The sequence below is a fragment of the Pelobates fuscus genome, chromosome 8 (assembly GCF_036172605.1).
Source record: "Pelobates fuscus isolate aPelFus1 chromosome 8, aPelFus1.pri, whole genome shotgun sequence".
Taxonomy (NCBI): domain Eukaryota; kingdom Metazoa; phylum Chordata; class Amphibia; order Anura; family Pelobatidae; genus Pelobates; species Pelobates fuscus.
The window spans coordinates 69,939,359-69,964,788 of NC_086324.1; the positions used below are offsets into that span (position 1 = coordinate 69,939,359).

Genomic DNA, 25,430 nt, shown 5'->3' on the forward strand with positions numbered 1-25,430 from the left:
GCATTCAGCCGATGATGGGGAAAGGAGGAGGAGAGTCTCCAGCACCGAGGGAGCACGGCGCTGGAGAAAGGTAAGTGTTTAACCCCTTCCTCTCCATCCAGCTCTGCGGGAGTGGGACCCTGAGGATGGGGGCACCCTCAAGGCACTATGGTGCCAGGAAAACGAGTATGTTAAGCTAAAATTATTTTAGTCTTTACACTGATCCTTTAAGTTATATTAAAATCTTAATAATTCTAGTCATTTAATCAACATCACAAGGTGTATGTGAACATTTGGAATTGAGACTTTATTTTAACCTAAACAAAGTTATATTTAACCTATATTGCTACTATGTAGTAATATCACAAATTAGTGATCGCATTGTTAGGACACTAAACCAGTAATAGATTATTTTTAGTGTATACATGTCTCTGATTTCTCCATCTGTTACACAATCAGTTAAAAAAGATTTTAAAAAAATATGCAATGTAAATCTCGAATAACATTTACTATACAGTAACGGTTACATTACAGCTGACATGTATACCTGGGTACTACTATATACTGATTAGCCACAACATTAACACCACCTGCCTAATAGTAGTCCCCCTTGTGCTACCAAAACAGCTCTGATGCATCGAGGCATGGACTCCACAAGTCCTCTGAATGTCTCCAGTGGTATTTGGCACTAAGACATTAAAGATCCTTTAAGTCCTGCAAGTAGCAAGGTGTGGGCCTATATGGATCGTATGTGTTGTTCTTGCACTTCCCGCAGATGCTCAATTGGATTGAGATCTGGGGAATTTGGAGCCAAGGCAACACCTTACACTCATGTTCCTCAAACCATTCCTGAACATTTTTTGCAGTGTGGCAGGGTGCATTATCCTGCTGAAAGAGACCACTGCCATCACCGAACACCATTGCCATGAAGGTGTGTATGTGATCTGCAACAATCTTTAGGTAGGTGGTACGTGTCAAAGTAATATCCACATGGTTCCCAAGCAGAACATTGCTTAGGGCATAACACTACCTCCACCAGCATGACATCTTCCCATAGTGCGATCCACTGCCATCTCTTCCTCGGATAAACGATGCACACGCATCTGGCCATCCATGTGATCTAAAAGAAAACTTGATTCATCACACCAGGCAAACTTCTTTCATTTCAGTTCTGACACTCACGTCTCCATTGAAGGCACTTTCAGCCTGGACAGGGGTCATCAACTACGCGGCTCCATTTGCAGCAAATTATGATGCACTCTATGCTCTAAAATCTTTCTGTCATGGCCAGCATTACATTTATCAGCAATTTGAGCTACAGTAGCTCTTCTGTGTGATTGTACCAAATGGGCTAGCCTGGCTTCCCATGTGCATCAATGAGCCTTGGATGTCCAATGACCCTGATGCCGGTTTACCAGTTATCCTATTTTGCACAACGTTTGAGGAACACCCCACAAGATTTCCCGTTTTTGGAGATGCTCTGACATAGTCATCTAGCCATCACTATTTGTCCCTTTTTAAAGTCACTGAAGTTTTTTCGCTTGCTCAAGTTTCCTGCTTCCAACATGTGAAATTCAAGAACTGACTGTTTACTTGCTGCCTAATATATACCAAACCTAGATAGGTGCCATAGTAACAAAATAATCAAAGTTATACCTGTCAGTGGTTTTAGTAATGTGGCTGATCAGTGTAAATGAAGAGATATAAAATGAGTAGGAAGAGAAGGTCATGTGCTTTCTGGGAATTATCCTAGGTAACATCTGCACAAGTGTGTCTCTATTAGGGATATATTAAAGGAACACTATAACGTTAGGATAAAAACCTATTCCTAACGCTATAGTGTCCCTGTCTATATTTAGCTTAGTAAAAAGAATAATGGAGCCACAACACTACAACATAACCGAATGAAGATTTATTCCTCCATTTTGACCCATGCAGCGTCTTTGTCAAGCTTGACAAAGACACTGCATGTGTCGAAAGTTTCCTGGGTCCACTTATTTGTGGAATAAATCTTCATTTGGTTATGTTGTAGTGTTGTGGCTCCGTTATACTTTTTACTTTGTGAAGGTGTTTGGAGAATAACATTGGAAGCATGCACCTATGCTATACATGAAAAGTGCTGAATCTCCAACAACTATTGTGACACCGCTCGCTTGGTGCTGCTGCCACTCTTCTTCCTGCGATTTGCTCACGGAGGTGCTGAATCACAGGCGTTCGTCCAATCCAATGCTCCTCCTAAAGAAAAAGACAGCCACTAGACACAATATACACATTGCAGTTTCTACAAAACACCAAAGTTTTACATTGCATGGTAAAAAGGACAAGGCCACTGCAGCCAGATCAATTCAGTGAGTGACTTTAGTGGTCTGTTAAAAAATATCTGCTAAATTTCAGCATTACATATGGACAGTTTTATATGCTCCCTTTGTTAAAACATTAGCAAATAATGTTAAAACAATATTTTTAATGACTGGTCTTTTCCAAAATGCAGTAAAACAAAACACAATAAAGCATCAAATGCAGATTGCTGTTTATATAAATATATAGACCATCATTCACAGATACCTCCTGTTCTGGATCGGCCCATTAGTACGGACATTCATTTTACTTGTCAATTGTTCTAATTGTGTGTGACCTACTGTAACATGTCGACATTCTATTAGAAGGTCTGGTTCTCTGCAGAATGTTGCTAGTGTTCTTTTTGTTATGTGTTACTGGAGATTATTTGTTGAACTAAGAAAGCCTGCAGATTTTGTATTTCTTGTTTCCTATATGTTATTCTACAGATTGTTTACTTTATCTCAGCCTCACCAGAGCTAACTAGTGCCTCGATTTATTATTGTTGGAAAAGCTTTCCACATGATTTAATATTTTTATATAAACTTTTAAAATTATTTAATATTATAAAAATAAAATATATATTAATTTTGTGATATTTCATAATTTTATATATATATATATATATATATATATATATATTGTAATATATTAAATAAAAAAAATTAAATGGTTAGCCAAAAATCTTAAATTGAGACCTAAGTAAGAAGAAAAAGCTGTAAAAATCTTTTACTTCAGATACTCACTGTTCTCATTACAGCCTCTCGCTTTAGAAATAGATAGCATACAACAGCCAGCACATGTTCCCGTAGACACAGAATAATCTGCACCCTTTATCACTTGTGCTTTTATTGCTCCCCTCAGCAAAAAGTCAAGCTCTCTCTGGGTAAAGGCATTGTATAGAATTATTTCGGGCCTGATGAATCACAATATGTAGTTTTTTTTTTTTAGGTCTACAGATTGCTGAATACAGATTTTATTCCTTCGGTTCAATGCAAATCCACAGAGAAGAATTCATTGCACGTGATTTATATTTTTACTTTTAGATGGGACTCGGCCCTCTTTCGCCCTGTGTTGCTTGAGGCGCATTGTCTACAATACCTAATAGGGAATCCAGTCAGAGATAATTATCCTTCAGGTCAGCACTCACAGACGCATAAAAGTAATGAGTTAGCGTAATTGCAAAATAATAAATGGAGTGAAATAATGACATTCTATTTAGTTACAGAATACGTACCTCATTTGGAATATATTACACATCAATCCAAATTATGTTAACTGCAGAAAAGAGGTGTTTTTGGTTTTCTATCTGTCTGTCTATTTTGTAATCTGCAGTTGTGTCTTTAAGCACTTATTAATAAGCATAATACAACATTGTGTAAATAGTAAAAAAAAATTAAAAAAAAAAATTGCACACTTATGACTGGAAAAACAACGTAAAACCGAAGCATTGATGATAATACTACAATGAAGGAAAAGGAAGTTGCTGTAAACAAAAACTATTCACTAAAACTGTTCACTATTCACTGTCCTTCAATGTAAATGTCAGGCACAGCAGCCTGACAAGGCCATTAGACCATGTTTTATTTGTTCTTACATAGTGTGACTGGTTCCTATGGCAGCTGACCAGTGTCGCGGTGCCTGGTTAACTATGAGGGGAGGACAGTGACTTTTCTGTTAGCTGGATGCAGCGTTAACCAGTGGTCACCCAGTACAGTCTGATTGTGAATTAATATTTACTAACATGTGTATTCTTAGGAATTCTAAGTGAATTTCAAACTTTAGGCCAAAATAGCCAAAGCCGTATCAGACTTGGGGAATTCTTCCTTAAAGGGACACTATAGTCACCAGAACAACTACAGCTTAATGCATTTGTTCCGTTGAGTAGAATCATTCCCTTCAGGCTTTTTTGCTGTAAACACTGTCTTACATTACAGCCTAGTGATAACTTCACTGGCCACTCCTCAGATGGCTGTTAGAGATCCTTCCTGGGTCATGGCTGCCTACAATGCATCCAAACATTCAGTATCTCCTCCCTCTGCATGCAGACACTGAACTTTCCTCATAGAGATTCATTGATTCAATTCATCTCTATGAGGAGGTGCTGATTGGCCAGGGCTGTGCCTGACTTGTGTTGGCTCTGCCCCTGATCTGCCTCCTTCACAGTCTCAGCCAATCCTATGGAGAAGCATTGTGATTTGCTCAGAACAACACGTCTGATGATGTCAGCAGGCAGCTTGCTGTTCTGAGGCAAACAGGGACAGAATCAGCAGCTTCAAGCTTGAATACAAGCAAGATTTTACTATATTTACGGAGACAAGAGGGGGCCAGGGGGACTAGATGGTGGTTTTAACAATATAGGGTTAGAAATATATGTTTGTGTTCCTGACCCTATAGTGCTCCTTTAAATGTAAATTCACTATGAATTCACAAGAATCCACAGTCTTGTAGTGATTATGTTTCCATGAGTGCCACCCCTAATGGCACTCTAATCGTGGGTCCTCAGACACAGGTCTCTGCCTCTCTGCAGCTGATATTGAGAGAAGTAAGTTCCTGCCCGGTGCTTCCATTAGCTCTCCTGAGCTAAGCCCTGAAAGGCCGCTCATTGGCTGAGAACATTGGCAAATGGTTTGACTACTTACATTAGGGGATGGGTGCCAGTCAACAGGGTTTGTGTGCTTGGAGTGTTCCTTTAATACCAGGGGTTTAAAACAATGCATCTTGGATGTTGTTAGCAAACAAGGCAAACTCTCTTAAATCTAGCTCAACAATCTACAGGCTTGTGGAAAAATATCATAGAGATTAGCAACAGCTTGGGTGGGTGCCTCAATCCAATATTAATTTTCAAAGCGCTCCTTTCAATTTATTGATGGAGGTTGTAATGACAAGATTACCCCATCATGGCAAATTACCTACTGGGATCATCATGATATCATTAATATTTGCCTTGTCCTGAAAAGGGTTTAATTAAAAATCACTGTATATTCCAGAACTATTTAAATAAACACTAGTGCCATCCTTGTGATATTATAAAATATTATCACTTGAATATTAGAGTATGCATTTCCCATACTTGATCATTAACATAATAGATTGTCTGATATGAACACAAATAAGGAGAGAAGTTAAAATATTATGAAACACCATTTTGGAGAACTTGTAGGTTCCAGCAAGAGTCTGTCCATTTTGTCTGGCTTTTCTAATCTTGAACACAACCCTGAATGTTTTAATGATGGTTCTTCTCTGCTGATGATATCTTATTAATGAAGCCTCTGCGGGTGCATTAATCGCTTGACTTTCACAGCTAATTGGCTCCATCTCTCTCCAACTTTAACCTCATCGCGCTCCCTTCTTGTGCAAAGACGTGTCTCCATAACTGCCTTCTTCTGTTTAATGTTCTCTGCCTGCGCCCAGCACGCACATTGAGCAGCTGTTCTGGGTCATTAGCCCAGAGATGCAAGAGCTACAGTGGGCTTGCACTTTGGAGAATGTCCATTAACATGCACCCCGCATCGGCATGTTCCCCCCCACCTCTTCAGCCATCATACGCAGCAGTGGGGAGGTATGATGTATGGCATTGCACTTCCATATACGTTTATTTAATGCACCAGGCCAATTCTTCTCAGTGCGCAAATATTTTTCTTTACAAATTGCCTTCCTGGTCACTTTATCATTCTTTTGAACAACCTCTCTGGAGTCCTCCTCTATTTATCTGCCTTATTGGAAAGAAAAGCTAGTCAATGCGTTATTCTAGCAAAATAATGTGAAATCACTGCAGACTGTGATAATAAATGATGGTGCCGACAAATGGAGGTCCCAGATTTGAAATCGTATTGACTCTGTTGGTTAAACAGTGGTTCTTGGTCTTTTAGTAGAATACCATTAGTGGTTCACACGCAGGACGTTATTACTGGATTCATTAGGGTCAATAGTTTGACTAAGCATCATCTCTGCCTTCGCTCCAAAGGTACAGAGTATGTATGACCTAGTGTGTTCTTCTCTTATGGTGTGCCGACTGTTTACATCCTATGTCTACATCCTATAGCAGGTAAAAAACTCTTCTTTTGCTTGCCTAGGTTGCTAAATATTTGAACATTCTAAATGACATGATGCTACAATTTGGTGAAACCCACCATACATGATTCTGAACCTGTGATGGAGAGGACCTTCTGCTAGGCAAGCAGAAGAAGAGGTTTTTTACCTGCTATAGGATGTAGACATAGGATGTAAACAGTCAACATTCATAAACATGTGGTAGCTGACAACAAACAAAATACACAAAACTTATATGTTACAATGGTCCTACCCTAACTGTTTCCTTCCTGCCTTCTATAAATACCATATACCCTAATTAATTTTGCTTTTATTTTGATTGTTTTTCACTGTATACCATATGTGCCAGGGATCAGCTCACATAACATTTTTACCTTTACATGTAGGGAGTCCACTGAGGGTTTTTTCACACATAGAACAGAAAAAAATGCACATTTGTTATTAATTTTTATAATGCTCCAACATATTCCGCAGTACTATAAACAAATGAAAGAAACAAACCAGTAAAACAAACAGGAAGATAATATGACGAAGCCTACATTTCCATCTACATGATTTATTTTTCATTTTATAGAACAATTAAATGCTGTTGATGTTCGATTATCCTCCTAATACAGAGTATGCCATTTTCTGCTACAATCAAATGTAAAATTTATTTTCACAAAAACACACCATCGACGTCTTTAATGTCTCTTTTAAAGTGGCATTAAATATACTAATTTAGCATGCTATACTTTTGTGTTAACCATCTTTCTTTTTAACTCCTAATGGGTTAAAAAATCTTACTTCCAATGATCCCTTTTTCTGAGAGAGCAGTGGTATTCTTTAGGATGTGTTTTGACAGCATCGTGATGTGGATAGTTTATTTTGCTTTTGTGTTCATTAATATCCTCCCTAAGGGGTATGTTCATATTTCCAACATTGTATGACAATCACTCAAGCAAATATATTACCCAAGATATGCTGCTGCAAATATAGCTATATATTGCAGTGCATGGCTAATTAAATCTTTTTGATTTTTAACAGAATAAAACAGAAGATAATGGCCTCTCTGGTAACATACTTAAGCTCTGATTACCATATACATTTTAAGTACATTTTAGAGTATTTAATACATGTATATTTAATACGTTTTTTTTTAGAAAGTATGTAGACATATTTTTTTTTTATAATGTCTACTACTGATCGGCATGCAACAGAAAATCTGCAAATAAAATTAACCTTTGTGTTACCCATCTTCCGTAATAAAAACCTTTGTTATTTTTTGCCATATCTTTTTAAAGAAGTTGCTTTTAGGCATGTTTCACCTTATTCTAGCAGCTGTGTCGTATCATTGCCATAATTGAGTATTGGCCCTAGAACCTGAATTTATGTTAAATGAAGTACAGCCCACTCACAGGCTTGAGATAAATCTTCATTATTCTAGGCAACGGTTTTCAAGAGGACAATCATTCCTTGGTCTGCTTTGTCTATATGTATACATCTTTCTCTCTCTCTCTCTCTGGTGAGCTATAACTGTCCAACTTTTTCATATGGTGGAAAGTAGATCCTGAACATTCATCTGCTGGTGGCCAAAACATGACAAATAGGGTGACCAGATGTCTTCTTTAACTATGAGGGAAAAAAGTTGGAAGCATGCATAAAAATGAACGTTGCCCTTCATAATGATCGATTCTTATAAGATTCTGTAGTTAAAGAGCAACTGATGTCTCCCTACTAATAAACCTATAGTTAAAATGATCTCAGTTTCTGTAGGTCTGTGTCTATTTGTGTCCGAAATCTGCTGTGCCATTTTTTGTCTTCAGAGTCCAGCTGCGAAATGTTTTGCCAACAAATAAAGGGCTTGTTTGACAGCAGTATTAACAAAAAGGCAATCTAAGAAGGCCACCAAGGACCTGAGGCGTAGGCAGTTCCTGGCCACATAACACTTTTCATTTGCCCGTTTAACCCCTTAAGGACCAAACTTCTGTAATAAAAGGGAATCATGACATGTCACACATGTCATGTGTCCTTAAGGGGTTAAATAAATGCAGGGGTGTATTTGTGCTGTCATTCCATACACATACACCTTTACATATACATTACTCTGGCCTTACACAATCTATAACTGCATAAAATATTTTGGGTTAATAGCAAAAGGTTCAAAACAGGAGTACATGAGTGGCAAAGGAATTGATTGATGGGAGACCATTCTCTTCAAGGGCGGCTCTCTGGCTTGCTTCGATAATTGCGCTACATGATTTAAATGTCACCTTTTTAAAACTGTCTTCACATGGAAATAGATGGCTTTTGCTTGACAAACCAGTGTAAGGGTCAACTCTTTGAAAATGTAAGCATCTATGCTAGATCTTCTCCTAAGTAAAAGTATGGCTTCCGAATGGAAATCCCTTAAAAGTAGTGCAGTCAGATCAGAGCATCTTCTGAAGGTCTAATTCATGGTGCGTCATGCATTCCAATGTGACATTACGTTGATATTAATGTAGTTTTTAATATTGCCTTTTGGGTTAGAGGCTTATAAAAGGTTCTTAGATTTAGGAAACCTTCCATGTTACGTAATGCAATGCTTGTGACTTAACGATGGAGAAAGTACCTTCTTTGGAATTTTTATGATGCCATATCCTGTGCTGTTATCGTGAATGCCAGCACAAAGAGAGTCATAAAAACTTTGATCTTTTATGAATGCAAACCTTTCCAACTTTGTTACAGTGATACCGGCTATTTTCATTTCTTCATTCGATGGAGCTATATTCTAAGAACTGTGAGCACCAGCTGTAGCTTCCCAGTAATAATGGCAGTCTGCAAAGCCACAGCATTATAACCAGAATTTTGGGACATTTTCTAATCTACACCATTGCTGCACTAATATAGCAGTGTGTGCAGTGAGCGAGTACATGAAACTCATGCTTTTATATGACTGCCTGGGGCTCCACAGAGAGCAAAGATTAATCTCTGGAATCATGGAGATTGGGGAGATAAAATAAGTGTTTTCGTTATTGGATAGATACACAAGATTCAAAGAATTTTGTTACAAGACTTATAAAGCCTCAGTCTTAATTTATATGGCTTAAGTCACCACATACTGATGTGAACACTGAAAAATGGCCAAGAAGGGGAGGCTAATTACATTGAAGAATGTCATAACCCGAATCAGCATTCCAGAAACCGCTAGCTAAATATTAACTGTGTGTTCTTGCAGTTCATTTTTGGTGAAGACTTTGTGTTAAAGTGTTGGCACCCCAGAGGTTTTGTGAATTCATTCGCATGATGTTCTGCCAATCTCCATTAATCTTTCACTTTGCCGGCTGAGCATGATAGGACATGTAGTTTATAAACATTTGCCGAGGTTCAACATCGCTGTCCTATTGTATAGTTGCAGCATGTTCATAGTGTTGCTGCATTTTTGTTTTAAAAATTCTTTGGGATTTATCGACTAAACAATGAATTGTACCAAACTGAAAAATTGAGGCCAAAATAACCGATTTGGAAACATTTCACAGTTTGACTGTTTTTGGCTAGATTTTGCTATTTTGTCTTAAATTACTACAAAATAATGTGTGTTTTTTTAAATAAACAAAGAGATGTTAGCCTGTATACGTTAAAAGTATGGTTTTGCCAGTACACTCATGTTTAAAAAAAAATAAAAAATCATCCTGTTTATATTATGTTATTTTTATAGTTACCTCTTGTAAGATAGGAGCCAGTGAAATATTATGGGAAATAGCTTCAAAGATAGGAAGCACTATTTTAGAAAACAATGTGGACTTTAGCCTAAAAAATACAGCTTTACACTGTTCAAAGTGTTTAATGAGTTATGTAATAACACACATAAGTTATACAATGCTAGTTCTGGTTTAAATATTATTGGAAATGACAGAAATCTATGTGTGTTGAAAATCAACATGGAAATAATCAAACTCTGTACAAATGCAAACATGATCAAATGAAAATTACTTCTTGTGTTTAAAAATGATTATGCTGTAGGCATCAAAGTAAATTTAGCTTAATAAAGCAGTTTTGGTGTATGGATCATGCCCCTGCAGTCTCATTGCTCAATTCTCTGCCATCTAGGAGTTAAATCACTTTTGTTTCTGTATATGCAGCCCTAGCCAAACCTCCCCTGGCTGTGACTCACACAACCTGCATGAAACTAATGGTTTCATTTTCAATCAGATGTTAACTTGCTTTAGAAGTTTTTATCAAGTTGTGAAAGGTAAACTTTGATTATTGGAATTGGCAATGACCTTAGCTAATACAAAATCTTTGGTAGAAGCATCTTTTTTAATGAATATACTGGTCTGATTAATATATGGAGACCATAGAGTCAAGAGGCCATTTCATTATGTAGTGAGTGGTGAGTAGTTCCATGCTTATAATTCATCACGAAAGTGAGTAATTTTCACAATCTATTAAGTCCATTTTTCCTTTAAAACTAAACCGAGAAGCTTAATTCCAGAATGTATCCTTCTCAATGGACACGTTCAATCCCTCAAACTTCTCTCGATTAAACTTATAACCAGATATTTTTGAAAATTCTGTGGCAAATACAAGGTAGCGATAAATTCTAATTTGTTACAGAAAGCAAAATATCATCAGCAAACAAACTGACTTTACATTCAGTGGTGGTGTACATTATCCCTCCTTTGTCAGTATAATTTCTTATTGCACAGGCTAGTAGCTTAGTATTCACTGCAAATAACAGTGGAGACAAAGAGCAGTCCTGTCTGGTGTTGTTGTATGGATGGGCCAGGACACCCATATTAAAGGAGCACTATAGGGTCAGGAACACAAACATGTATTCCTGACCCTAAAGGGTTAAAACTACCATCTAGACATGCTGTCCTCCTCATGCCTCCCTAAAAATAGTAAAATCTTACTTGTATTCAAGCCTGAAGATGTAACTCTGCATGCTGTTTGCCTCAGAAAAACAAGCTGTCTGCTGACATCATCAGAAGTGGTGGCCTGATCCAATCACAATGCCTCCCCATAGGATTGGCTGAGACTGACAAAGAGGCAGATCAGGGGCAGAGCCAGCACAATTCAAACACAGCCCTGGCCAATCAGCATCTCCTCATAGAGATGAATTGAATCAATGAATCTCTATGAGGAAAGTTCAGTGTCTGCATGCAGAGGGAGGAGACACTGAATGTTTGGATGCATTTTAGGCAGCCATGACCCAGGAAGGATCTCTAAAAGCCATCTAAGGAGTGGCCAGTGAAGTTATCACTAGGCTGTAATGTAAACACTGCATTTTCTCTGAAAAGACAGTGTTTACAGCAAAAAGCCTGAAGGTAATGATTCTACTCATCAGAACAAACTCAATAAGCTGTAGTTGTTCTGGTGACTATAGTGTCCCTTTAAAACTTAAGTAGCTGAACCATTAAAAAAAACTCCTGATTGCCGACATAAACCTATCCATGAGACCAATTTTATTCAAATCACCCCACAAAAACCCAGAGTCTACCTTGTTATTTCATTTTTTTAAATTAATTTTTACATTTTTTTTTTTTTTTGCAGTGCATTAAGGCATAACAAACAAGTCTGAGGTACGCCAACGGCAATCCTCGGCATATCATTCCGCATTACATTGGGGTTGTAGATAAGACATGCACAATTTTTTACTATAAAATAAACATACCTATGTGATCTGTATAGCTGTGAAAAATGCTAGGCTATGTAACATAGAGGTAAACATATGGCAGCAAGCTAACATTACTAGGCAGGAGTATAAGCAAATTATGCTAACTGAATGTGGGTGCGCAATCGTTGTTTGGGAGCTTAATTGGAGACAAGAGTCTAGTGTGACTCAGTTGCTTGTAATGCTCGATCCTTGCTTAGTAAATTGAAGTTTCTATCCTGGTAACGCTTTTCAGTTCCAAGGCTAGATTCAATAAACTGCAGATTATTCAGTAGTGGGTGGACAGAGTTATGTCGATGTAGACTAGATATAAACTACAGTTAGTTCGGCAAGTCAGTCCACTCAGGTTCAGCCAATGCCCAATCTAGAGACCTTGATTACCGACCTGGAATAGATGTCCATGAGTTTCCCCAGCTGCACCTCGGCACCCTGTGCTTCCACGTGGGCTTCGCAACACAGTCCAGATAAGGCGCCCCCCTGCCCTGGAAGAACTGGTACCACCATTTCACTGGCTTGATGCCTTCCCCAGGGCCAAGCCCTTCCCCAGTGGGGGGGGTGCTCTCCGCTGTGTACGCAGATGTCTTGCTTTCCTCCACAGGCATGTGTGGTAAGTAGGGGTCAGACCCCGTGTGGCTCCTTTCCCAGGCGGGTCAACCGTGGTGTAGAATGCAGTCTTGATCGTTGCTTTGCCCAGTTGGGGCCTCTCCGGCCACACCTCGCAGTTGGTTCTAGCCGGCAAACATACCATAGGTGCTCGGAGCCCACTGCTGACTGATATTGTCACTGGTGGCTGTCTCTTTTTCTCCAATTGTTCCCAGACTTGCCTGCAGATGAGGTTGAATTTTTTCTGGAAGGCTGCTACCCAGTTGCTGGAAGTCAGGCGTTCTGTGTGGAAAGCAGTGCCGTTGGTCATCTTGGCTAGACCTCGTGGCTCCTGTCCTCCAGAATTGCATCCGGTGTGGAGGTGAGTGCTTTCTGTGTTGGGTTGACCAGGATGACTTCCACCAGTCCATGGGGGGGGGACGAGGGCTCCTGTTCAAGATTACTGACATTGATGGCGGCAGGGGAGCGGCCGTCTCCCCCGCACCGTCCATGCTTGTAGGCCGCGGCTGTCGCTCTGGCAAGTCCTGCAGGCAATGTTGCTTGTTTGGTGTCGGCGTGTGCTCCATAGTGTCACCTCTCAGTTGGTGACTCACAAAAGTAATTTGGAGGCTGTTTATGCCCATTAATCAGGAGTATTTGCCTGGAAGAACAGGAGCTGTTTTACCCTGCGTTCTCTCTGCTCCGCCCCCTTTTTAATTTTTTTCATCCATATACAATGCATTAATGTTGGATCTCAGTTATGTACTATGGGTATCAAAAGCAAATCTGTGGCCAGCGCTGCACACCTATTGGAGGTTAACTGTGAGAATTAAGTTTGACTCTTGTTATATCTGATGATAGCTGGGTTACAACAGCAACGGAAGCGTCTCTAGTGGCTGTCAGGAAGATTTAACCCTGCAATGAAAGCATTGCCATATCTACTAAAGGTTAAAACTGCTAGGTTAAAACCAAAGGACTTCATTGAAATGAAGTGATCTCGGTGACTTAAGTGATCCTTTAAAGTCTTTACAAGAATTTAAGAATGTTCTGGGGTCGTATTTTTCATTATTTTGTCTGACAATATTGACTTTAGACTCAAGGTCCCCTAAATGTGACCAAATGTTTTTCTGGGAGAATTTCCCATAGTTTTCGATCCTTTAATGACAAATCAAAATGTTTTTAAATGCTTTGTCATTCACATTTAAATCAAAGACAATGGGTACATTATGTCTTTTACTATTTTCTTGAACATTCTCTTGACCCTTATCCTGTTACACAGCTTTTCTCGGTTTGTTCTGAACTTCCCGATATGCTTTATCTAACAAGGATATGATATTAGGCTATTTTTTTCATTTAGAACCTGCATATTTATATCTGTGACTGTCGTCTACAAACAAACATTATCCTAAAGGACCACTAAAAGGTACCCAGATCACTTAATCTCATTGACGTGGTCTGGGTACACTGGCTCTTTAGTTTAACCCTGCATTATACAACATTGCTGTTTAGTTAATATGTTATGATTGCAGGGTTAACACACACCTCCAGTGGCTGTGTTCCAGACAGCCATATAGGTGCTTTCACAGATTAATGAACTCAGGTTGGTTATTTAATTAAATGCTGCTCACAGAGAACAATTGATTGGTACAGTGTGGCGGTTTGCCACGCATGAACACTACCCTCCCAACAACCAGGCCAATTTATAACTGTTCAGGCAAGGTCCCATGGTTGGAAGGGAGCAGATGTTGCTAAACTAGTTGCTTCTGCCATGCAGCCAATTCTTTCAGAATTTCAGTTTTTGTTCTCGGTGAGAGTAGAAAGATGGAAAGAGAAGTAAAGGCTGCTATGTGAAAATTTAATTTTATTTATATGCCCTTTGTCCCCTACTCCCTATCAATGCTTCTTGAACAGCATAGTTGGTATGTTGGGCTATAACCTGCATGGCGTGTATGTGTGACTGTGAACTGCTTGAGTTGTGTGGCTGTGAGCCGCATTGTGTGTGAACATAATTCTAAAATAATTTTTTTAGGTTTATCTATGAAACATCTGTACCACCAGTTAAACTAATTCAGTCAGCGCGGGGAGAGGTCTGCCTGAAGTTGAGGCAGCAATATGATTGACAACATGTCTGAGAGTGTTTTTTCATGTATCTGAGTATGTACGTCACCGTGTATCGGAAGTGTATGTGACTGAGTGTATTTGTATCTATTTGTGTGCATGTATGGCAGTGTATGTCTGGTAATACAAAAAGCTGTGAGTAAATATGTTAGTCATTGTGGGTATCAGGCGGAATTTGTGTGTGTGTGTGTGTGTGTGTGTGTGCGCGCGTCTTGTCTGCAAATGTGTGTCTCAGTTTTGATGGCAAGTCCAAGAGACAATCTTTGAGATCACTGGCACTCAAATCCCATTTAAACCTGCCTCCACATAGCTTAATTTCTCTAGCACTTCATTAGTAAAAAATAAGAAAGCACTAGTTCTCTCTGTTAAAGCAGTCATTAGTTTGATCCCTGCTGTCAGATGCTAAGATAATAACTTAGAAAGGTTGAAGACATTAACTCAATAGTGGCAATGACTGCCTCCATACACAAAAGCTTGGACAATTATGCAAAGACGGTTCGAGTACATGGCTATCCATCCAAAGTTGGAGAGCCTGAAGGAGAATATGCAGATGTCCAAACTCATTAGATACACTTAGATTTGGAGTTAGATGTAGGAAATGCTCCTTTATGTTAAGGGAGTTCTCTTATGCTATGGACTGCTCATGATTGTTTTGGGGATTAAAAGGTAACCCACTGTTTCTGCATCTGTTTATTTGTTGATACGAAAACATAAAAAAAAAAATGTAAAAACAATAAAATAGAAAGTGTGCATACATCATTGGGGCCCATAGGCGTGTTGAGGATCATGCAAAGCGATGCCTAGGGTATAGAGGAATAGGAGGGACCCTATGGTTAGGTCCCTCTTGTTTTATAGGCACCAAGGGGATCCAGAAAGCAGGCAAACTGAATCCCTCTGTGGCAGTTTGCCAGCAATTCAGTAAATATTCAGTATTTGTATAGATATACAGATACCATGCTTTGTGTGCATTTCTGTGCAAATGTTGTAGCTGACACATCATTGCTCTCAACCAAATGAGTGCATTTGATGTTATTCCCTAAACTAACCGATGAACTGATTTTGTGAATACCTGAAATGCAATCTAGTCAGATTCAGTGATTTTCACTGAATTATGTAATATATGATTCAAATGGGAATCTGGAAACCATAGTTGATAAATAGGAAGCAGTATTGAGCATTACATCCGTTATTAAAACATTGGTATAATTGAACGATTCCGTCCATAAACAGTGTTTCACAAAATCCAGTAGAGTCCTGGACTCCCAGTAAGTTCTGCATGGAACTCCACTTCAGAAAACCTATTGTCACATTTTTTCTGATGCTTACATTTGGCGAATATCAAGAGCCTTTACTACGTCAAAGGATGTGAACAGTGAATATGTGAATTAATGTAGCGGCAGTCCAGAGGATGTTCCCCATCCTATTGTTGTTTGTTTTCATTATAGTCGCAGCACTTGCTGTTTGTGTAGAGTTTGTTTATTATTTCGCGTATTTCTCCCTTAGCTACTCTCAGGGAGGGAAGAGTGGGCAGCAAAGTCTTTTTCATACAGCCCCCGTAACTAGCTGTATGTCAGGAAGTTGGTGACAAAGCAATGGCAATGAATGTGTTATGATATTGAGACAATAACACGTGGATCTGGACTGAGTCGTGGGAAGGCCACTCACTGGGAGCTTCGAGTCCTTTGCAGAATAGGAGAAGGCTGGCGGAATTAACTCCTGTCCCAGGGTTCTGGGCCTGCTACTGCTTCTTGTTAATGAGCTTCCCTACCAGACAATAACACATTGTGCTTAGCAAGCAGGTGTCTTTGGCACAGTTCCACCACAGCCCAAAATAAACTGGTAGAATAAACTGAATAAAGAGCTAAATGAAAACAATGTTAACCATTAGTATTGTTGATTTTTTTTTTTCTGCTCTGCTTTTATTGTTGTTCCCTTTGGCAGCAATATTACTGGCTTTCTGAGTCAGTAAGGCAATTCATTCATTTAAAGGAATTTCCCATCTCTATTTTCAACATGTTATAGTGTATTCCAATAAAACCTATGTATTTGTCTATAATTCTAGGTTATGAGTTGCCATTACTCCAATCCTTATGAATATTTAAAATAAAAAAAAAAGTATAATGCCCTAATGGGCATTAGTCTTTATTCCCCCCACCCTCCCCCCTCACAAATACCTAAAAAATTGATTTTAAAAAAGTGTTGACGGAGTCTGTAAAAAATAAATTATAAATGATGGGAGGCGGAAGGGTTGTATGAAGGGAGGGGACACATAAGAATCACACTACCTCTGTTGCCAGCATGCAGTACGCACTGACGACAGATTTAAAATATACACAGTCTTAAAATTAGGCAGCCCAGAACACAGTCCCAGGCTGCCAATGTGACACGGGCCAGTGGTGTATTCAGCCCCCCACACAAAAGTGCAGATTAATCTGGTTGTTCAATCTTTCAAGTGAAAACAATGCTCATCCAGACTCCTACCACTATGTCTTGTACTAAAGTTCTAATGTGCATTGGAGTAACCCTTTAAGGGGAGCTATCATTTTGTCACTTGTGCTCTCTGCCACAATGGACAAGGGGTGACTATATTGACTCAAGCATCATCTGTAATGCTTTGTAAGCATATGAGCAATTCCGCATTCATACTAAGGTGCTCTATGTACACATCCACCCTTATGATTTATGACATGACAGCAGTGATCCTTCCCCATCCTGCCACCTTTCAAAGTCACTCCCAGAAGAAAGCTATTAGCTGAGATCATAGAAGATTAGTAGCTGCAACCTATGTTAACTTGCATTGCTACCAAGTGCAGATCAACATTTCTCACAACTCTTTGCCTGCAATTATCTAATTTAAAGCTTTCATACATAACTTATTGGGGATGTCACAGAAGCTTTGGTAGTCTAGCAAGCAAATGAGAGAGTTTAATTGGCGGCATAGCTTTTATTTTCCCATTCTCCAATGGGTTTGCAATATGCACAATAACATGCGAAATATAGCTCTTCAGGGGGAAGGGTCGTCAGCAATCTATTTGCTCTATTAATCTACATGGAACACCGGTGGCAGAGGAGACCACAAAGAACCCCTATTGTTACATCAATGGAATTGTTGTTATTCTATATATGGTATAGTCATTTTACAATTTCACGTTATCCATTACTGGACAGACAGATTGCTTGTAGCTTTATTCTAGTTATAGAAAAGACATGACAAGAAGGTCTAGGGCAGATATTGCTAAACGTGGTCCAGATGTTTGCAAGCTATATTTTGTATGATATTAACCAGCATTAATGACTGCTGAACATCATACATAATTTAGTTAATGGGCATCTGTGATGTCAAGGTTAGCAATCACTGTCCTAGATGTTTTTACTTTATAGTTGGCAGAAAATAAGACAATAGGTGAGGTGGAATGTAATTCTTTATGTGTTGAGTAGTTACATGTTACATTTTGCAGATGGCTGGTATTTTTCCTTATTATCATCTCGTCCCTGGAGGGTAATAAGAGAAGGTTCATTCAACATTTCTTTATGAAATGTTTGATGGATTCGTGATTTAGAGTCTCAACAGAGGAGCTTGAGGAAACTCGACATGCCATCCAAGAATACACAATTATTTTTTGTTTTTAAGGTACTTGAGTACAAAGTGTGTTTTATTTCATATCACCTAAAAAACTTTGAAGTTGAAATCTAAATGGAAACTATCTTCACAAGTATCAAAACCTACTAATTGTGCTCCATACAAAAGAAACCATCTCAAGGGTGGTGAACATCTCAGGCAAGCTTGTAGAATTGTTCTTGCTCAAAAATGTGTACAACAAATTGATTTTTTGAGGTTAACAATTTTTCTGTGTTTCCACAGGTACCACATTCTCACTTCTACAAGGTGACCATAGCTGAAGAAATGGCTAAAAAGACAGAAGTCTTACGTTCTGAGCTCCAAGAGCAGCATGAAGTGGAGTATCAGCATGCTCTGGTACAGATAAAAGAAACCATACGGGAAAAAGAGGGTCCAAACATGAAGGCAACACTGCAGGACCAGATCCGACAGTGGTTCATTGAATGCAGGTACTACTGGTCCCCAAAAAACCCAAATAGTTCTTATTCCTTTTAAGCTTTAACAGCAAGGGTTTTATGAAGTCAATGTGCTTAGCATCAAAATATGTGTTTGTTTCATCTGAAGGATTTGAAATATTAATAATGGAGTGAGTGTTCTGTAAGTGAAGTTGGACCAGAGGATCTGGGGTATTGAAACTATAAACTCATCATCAACATGATAGCAGAACAGTTAATTTCCAGAACTGAGGAGAGATACATTCATGTCCACTTCAGTGAATATCAGGGTTGGCTGGCTATGGTTATATTTATCCACACAATATTAGTTGTGTAAACCAGGAACATCTCTGGTTTTACTTAGAAAACACTAGACTTTGAGGCACAAAGTATGAAACAAGTCATAAAACAAGTAGGCTCTGTACTAAAACTGTATCATCTGTAGACTACTAACAAATACTCACAGCTAGCAATAGTATATAAAAAAATATATATCCCGTTTCAAAGATATAGGAAAGTCACACAGGGTCATTTGTTTAAAAGTGTGAATTCAAAGAGAATTAAGAGTGAATTTCAATTTAAGGTATCCAAACAAAAAAGCATTGCTAACTATAAGAACCCAAATTGGCTATTTTGGTCTTAAAATTTAAATTTGCTTTAAATACACTTTGAACTCTCATTTTAGTGAAGAACCCTGATAATCTCATGTCCGATATTTATTTACATCTTAAAAGCTGCCGAAGGTGAATCACACTGTTCCTGTAATTTTTGACATCACTTTTACCATTATTTCTATATCTTAAACAGAAACTCCACTGACCAACTCTTCCCCCCTCCCCAAGAAAAATCACTGTTTAGTTATCTCCCAAATAAAACATGCATGCATTTTATTATATCATCGGGAGTATATCTTAAAAAAGTTTACAAAAGCTGCAGATCTCTTGTTTGAAGTCTTTGCAATCCCTCCACTTGTAACTCAGCCCTATAACTGTCCAATCACAGACTTCCCATTGCAGCTCATTGAGAAGTCTTTGTAAGGCAGGTTGCTCTCAGCAATGTTCTGTCTATTGCGTTTAGCTCCCCTAAGCTAACCAAACCAGGAAGTAAGAGGGCCAGTGTCTGATTGACAGCCAAGAGGGTGTAACCAGGCTAGTTTAAAAAAAAGGAAATCTGCATTATTTATAAAATGTTTTTAAAAGAGGACACACTCCTCACACACAAAGCACCACAGCAAGCTGAAGTGCTTAAGGGGCTTGAGTGTCCTGTTAAGTCAAGCAAGACGGTTTTGTTTGTCACAATCAAGCTGAAGAGGAGTAAGCAACATTTTGCAATGACTATCAAGACACGCTCATTTGAACTTGAGAAGGAGTTTGAAATACTTTTCTAATGAAAAAACAACACGTGAAAATAATTCTTAGTGTTACCACATAGGCAGAACAAGTACCACAAACACATCTCCTGCCTTCATGATGATCACAGGCAATGTTAACAAATAAATCTTAGATTAAGTGCTGTAACTAAAAAATGACATATCATAATGGAAAACATAACACAAACACATGTTCACATAGAGCATAAGAGGCTAATAACTCACCTGCCACCTATTAGGAACATCAAAGCACATGGCTGGCAGTAACCTTCAACCTGTGATGACAACATTATTTTTTTATTTTCAGGGTTATTTACTGAAGTGACAATTCATTGAATTCAAGAGAATTCAAAGTGAATTTTCAACTAAAGACTAAAATAGCTGTATTGGAAACACTCTCTAAGTCAGCTATGCTTCCAGTTCGGCTACTTTTGCCTTAAATTTTAAATTCAAATTTGAATAGCCATGATATCTAATCTCAAAGTATTGACATACCAAGCTCAACATTGCAAAATAAACAAATACAGAATGAGTTAGGCCAGGTTTTAACTCAATAATATTTTCTGATTACGTCAGTAGCAGAAAAAAAATTGTGAAAGTTGGACTGTGATGACTTTGATAACTGTTGCGTAAAACTGAGCAAAAGTCCGAGAACTTTATTGATCAGATCGTAATTTATATAACAGGGTGATTGTTTTAACTCTCATTATAACATTATGACATGATAATGGGCCATGATATTGAATAATAGTGTTATTATTCATGGAGATTTAATGACAGCAATGTGTGGTTGATTTAGCATGTCTACAAAAATGAATAGTCTAGAGTCTGCTTGTATGAGGCACGTGGAAGGGTGTAACACAAAGAAGTCAGAACATACAGTGGAGGCTTGTTTATGTCTGTTTAACTAGACTCCAATGTTCTCTGAATTATAATATAATATGTGTCTGTGAGACCAGCAAATTTTTTTTTTTTTTTTTTTTTTTTTTACAAATACCATTTCCATTGATTATTTTCGGTTGCAGCCAAATATTACACTCTTGACCGCAGTCTAACTGAACTCCCATGAATACATGATCATCTGTTGATCTTATTCTTTTTTTTTGTTGTGCACGCATTAACATCCTGCTTGAATAGCAACGACAGCTATAGCAAGCTTATTAACAATAAAGTATAACAATAGCATGGTATTTCGAGTGACGGCACAATTTTTAAGATATTGAAGAGAATTTGCGGAATTTAACAACAGAAGGCAATGTGTAAAAAGAGTAGTTCCCGTTCTGGTCGTAGGGTTAGTTTTGGCGTATGTGCTTGTGGTCTGGAATGAGCCTGTAATTGAGGGCATGGTGTGCGCTTATGTGTCGCATGCGTCAAGGTGGGACCCTGCCCTCTAAGGGAGTAGGTCGATATGCCTTTGTTGTGGGGTACAGGGAAACTCCATTTGTAGGCCATGTGGGTGATTGTAAGGCAGTGTGAAAGGTGAGGGCTGTACATAGCCTAGGCTGTCGTAGGTGAGAGGGGTTAATGGAGGATACTGACGCGTAACCTGGTGAGGTATTTGTGCAGCTCCTTTTTAGTGACCACGTTGTGGAGTAGTTGGGGTGGAGCTGGGGGGGGTTGGTTATAGTGAAAGGAGCCAACAAGTCCGGGTTATGCCCGGTTCGGCGGTAAGTGGCCGCCGTATAGCAATCCTGTTATGTGTGTGCAGCAAGCTCTGGGTTATACATCCATAGGGGCCTATGCCTTGTAATCAACATTTATATTACGGTAGCATGGATAAGAAGGAGAACATAAGAAAATAAAGTAACATATAAACAAAACAAAAGTCCCGGTTCAGGTGGTCTTCATTCCAGGTGATCCCCTGGATGCTGGAACAAATGGGACAATCTTGGCTGGATCCCAAGCAGTAGTGGTCGAGGAGGGTAGGATTCCCATATCTGCCAAGACAGTGTCCATCTCTGCGATGTCTGTCGCTTTATATCCCTTGCCTTGGTGTTGGATGAGGAGTATATGTGATGGTCCCCAACGATACTTCACTCCCTTAGCCATCAATGCCGCTGTAAGTGGTCGGAGAGATTTACGCCATTGCAGGGTTGTGCGCGAGAGATCAGAGTAGAACGTTAAGTCCATGTCTTCAAAGCGGTAGGGATTCTTCCCTTTGATGGCGCCCATTAAAGCAGCCTTGTCTTGCCCATTTTGAAATTTGACCAGGAGGTCACTTGTTGCAGAGCTTGCGAGTTGTGGTGGCTTGGGCAGGCGGAACATGCCATCCAGCTGTACCCCTTTAGCTTGTTTGGGGGACAGGAGGGCTGTGAAAAGCCGTCATAGAAGATGGGGAAGCTCAACTGGGGATATTGCGTCTGTAATATGCTTCCACCTCCTTTTGTCTTCCATAGCTGATAGTTGGTGGGTGAGTATAATGTGAGCTGAGGAGAGGTCTTTGACCTGATTCTGTAGCTCTGTTATTTGTACTGTCTGTGCCTGAGTGGATTGCTCCACTGCTGAGAGGCGATCAGTGAACCCCTTAACATCCTCCCTTACCTGGGAGATCTCCGTGGAGAGCGACTGGCGTAGGTCGGTCAGGAGAGAGGTAAGTATCTCCATGGTAACTGGAAAACCCATCGTCTGTTGCTTAGGTTTGGGAGGTCCCTTGTAGCCCAGTGTCTCAGGGCAGTGGAGGGATGTGTCATCCGAACTTTCAGAGTAATCTTCAAAGTCGGCCGCCATGTTGGGTGCCGCCGCACCATGAGGCCTCCTCAGTAGGTCGCCTATATCGGCCGTTTTTTAGTTTTTCTCCCCATCAGTGGAGGAGTGTTAGCAGGCTGTCTGCTGTCTGGTAGGGTGTTTTTTGCGGTCGATTTTGGGCCTTATTGGGCTGCGGTCGACGGAGAGCAGTGAGTATGCGACCGTTCATGCCGAGAGCTGGCTCTGCCCCCCTGTTGATCTTATTCTTCCTCTTCTGTTCATATTCATACTACCCTCCTCTAGACTGGTAGAACGTTGGAGCAGAGTCCTATCGAGTACTTACCCAATCGGCGCGTTTCACTCTGACTTTCCTGAGCGCGCTGTGCATGTCGTTTGGGAAGTACTGCAACCCGGTTCACTTCTGCCTTCCCAATCGGCGCTTGCATTTGGACTTTCAAAATTTCAGAAGGCAAATGTCCTTAGGCTGTCTGATTATTATTATTATTATTTCCATTTATATACAACAGATTCCGTAGCACTTAACTATAACTATGACAATTACAAGAAAACTTACAGGAATGATAGGTTGAAGAGGACTCTGTTCAAAAGATCTTACAGACTATAGGAGGTGGGGTATAAAACACAATAGGAGAGGAAATAGCAATCAAATAATGTGAGAGTGAAGCAGAGTTGGAGGAGAGAATAGAGTGCTGCCCTTTAGGAGAGAGCAAGAGACAGGTATGTGAGGTACAGGCAGTGGCGTACACACACTCCATGGGGCCCCGGTGCGAAACTGATCCGTGGGCCCCCCCTACCCTGACCCACTCCCCCCTGACTGTGCCCCCCCCGACACATACATACAGACACAAACACTTTCACACACCCCCGACAGACACATACAGACATACACACATGCAGACACATACATACAGAGACACACACAGACACATACAGAGACACACACACACATACAGAGACACAGACACACACAGACATACATACAGATACACACATACAGAGACAGACACACACATACACACACATACAGAGACACAGACACACAATCATACACACACACACAGAGACACAAACATACATACACAGACATACGTACAGATACACACACACACACACACAGAGACAAAGACACAGACATACATACACACAGAGACACAGACAGACACACACACACAAAGACATACATACGGATACACACACACAGACATACATACGGATACACACACAGAGACACAGACACACATACATACAGAGACAGACACATACACACATACAGAGACACAGACACACACATACATACACACATACAGAGACACAGACAGACATACACACATACAGAGACACAGACATACACACATACATACACACATACAGAGACACATACATACACACATACAGAGACACAGACATACACACATACAGAGACACAGACACACACACATACAGAGACACAGACACACATACACACAGACACAAAGACATACAGAGACACAGATACACAAAATGTTTCCTACCATGTGTGACTTTCCCTGGGGTCCAGTGGTGGCTCAGCCTGATGGGAGTCAGAGTTCCCACTCTGACTCCCTCCTCCTTTCGGTTTCCTCCCGCGCGGGCTCTCAGTATGCTGGGAGGAGTGACGTCCGGTCACTTCCTTCCAGCCGTGATGATGTAATCACAGGGGGCCCGGTCGCGCTCTTGAAGTGCCCAGCGCAGACCGGGCCCCCTTACAATCCATGTCCATCGGGTGGCCCTGACATCATGGGCCACCCGATGAACCCCTTAACATGAGGCCCCGGCGGTTTGCCGCACGGGCCGGGGCCGCAAAGCGTGGCAGCTGCTACCCGGTCGCGGGGGTCCGCAGGGCGGCCGGGCCCCCTGGAGTGCCGGGCCTGGTCGCAGCTGCGACCCCTGCGACCCCGGTACGTACGCCACTGGGTACAGGTTACTCTGGGAGGCCATACAAATTACAAGCATATGTGAAGTGCCACAACAGCACGCATAGATTAATCACCAGAAATTTCAATTTGGCACTTGGAAACTGCACATTTTTTGTTATTATGTTGAAACAAGCTAGACACAATTTTTAGGCATATAGTGAAAAGAGTACACGATAAACATATGTCAGTAAACAATGATAAAACAACAGGCTAAGCTTTAAGTACTCTAACTGACAACATGGGTGTGATTAGCCAAGGTGAGTATCCAGGATGTGTATGCATGTTAAGGTGTAGTAGATAAATGTTCGCTGAGAACAAAAGTAGCAATATAGGTATGAGCTAAATTCACCCAGGGAACCACTGGGTCACACTTTTCTACAGTGTGACAAAACCTCATCCATGCATGGAGCACACAAAGTGTAAGGGGGATAGGAGTGTAAAGGCATCAGCAAGGCACAAGGTACTTAGGAGGTATACTCCACATCGCGACAGCTGGAAACATGCTCTCAGTTCGCAGTGCAAGGCATGTCCGCCGTGAGGCACAGTATTGGGTGCTTCAGCCTATGCCCAGTGCTGGAATGTCCTGGAGTTTGGCGTTAGGAGCCTCTTCAATAGTGATTCTTTGTTGGGTTTCAGCTCCAACGGTAGGCGGTGGGGTGGACCC

The 25,430-nt window shown here is 40.2% G+C and overlaps 1 protein-coding gene across 3 annotated transcripts in view; it reads left to right on the plus strand.

Moving 5' to 3' along the window:
• IQCA1 (IQ motif containing with AAA domain 1) overlaps positions 1 to 25,430 on the plus strand; it is a 163,820-nt gene that overhangs the window by 49,115 nt on the left and 89,275 nt on the right. For all 3 annotated transcript variants that reach the window (XM_063430005.1, XM_063430004.1, XM_063430006.1), the window contains exon 7: positions 18,567 to 18,772. In XM_063430005.1, the coding sequence (XP_063286075.1) occupies positions 18,567 to 18,772 (206 nt within the window). The remainder of the gene's footprint in view (positions 1 to 18,566; positions 18,773 to 25,430) is intronic.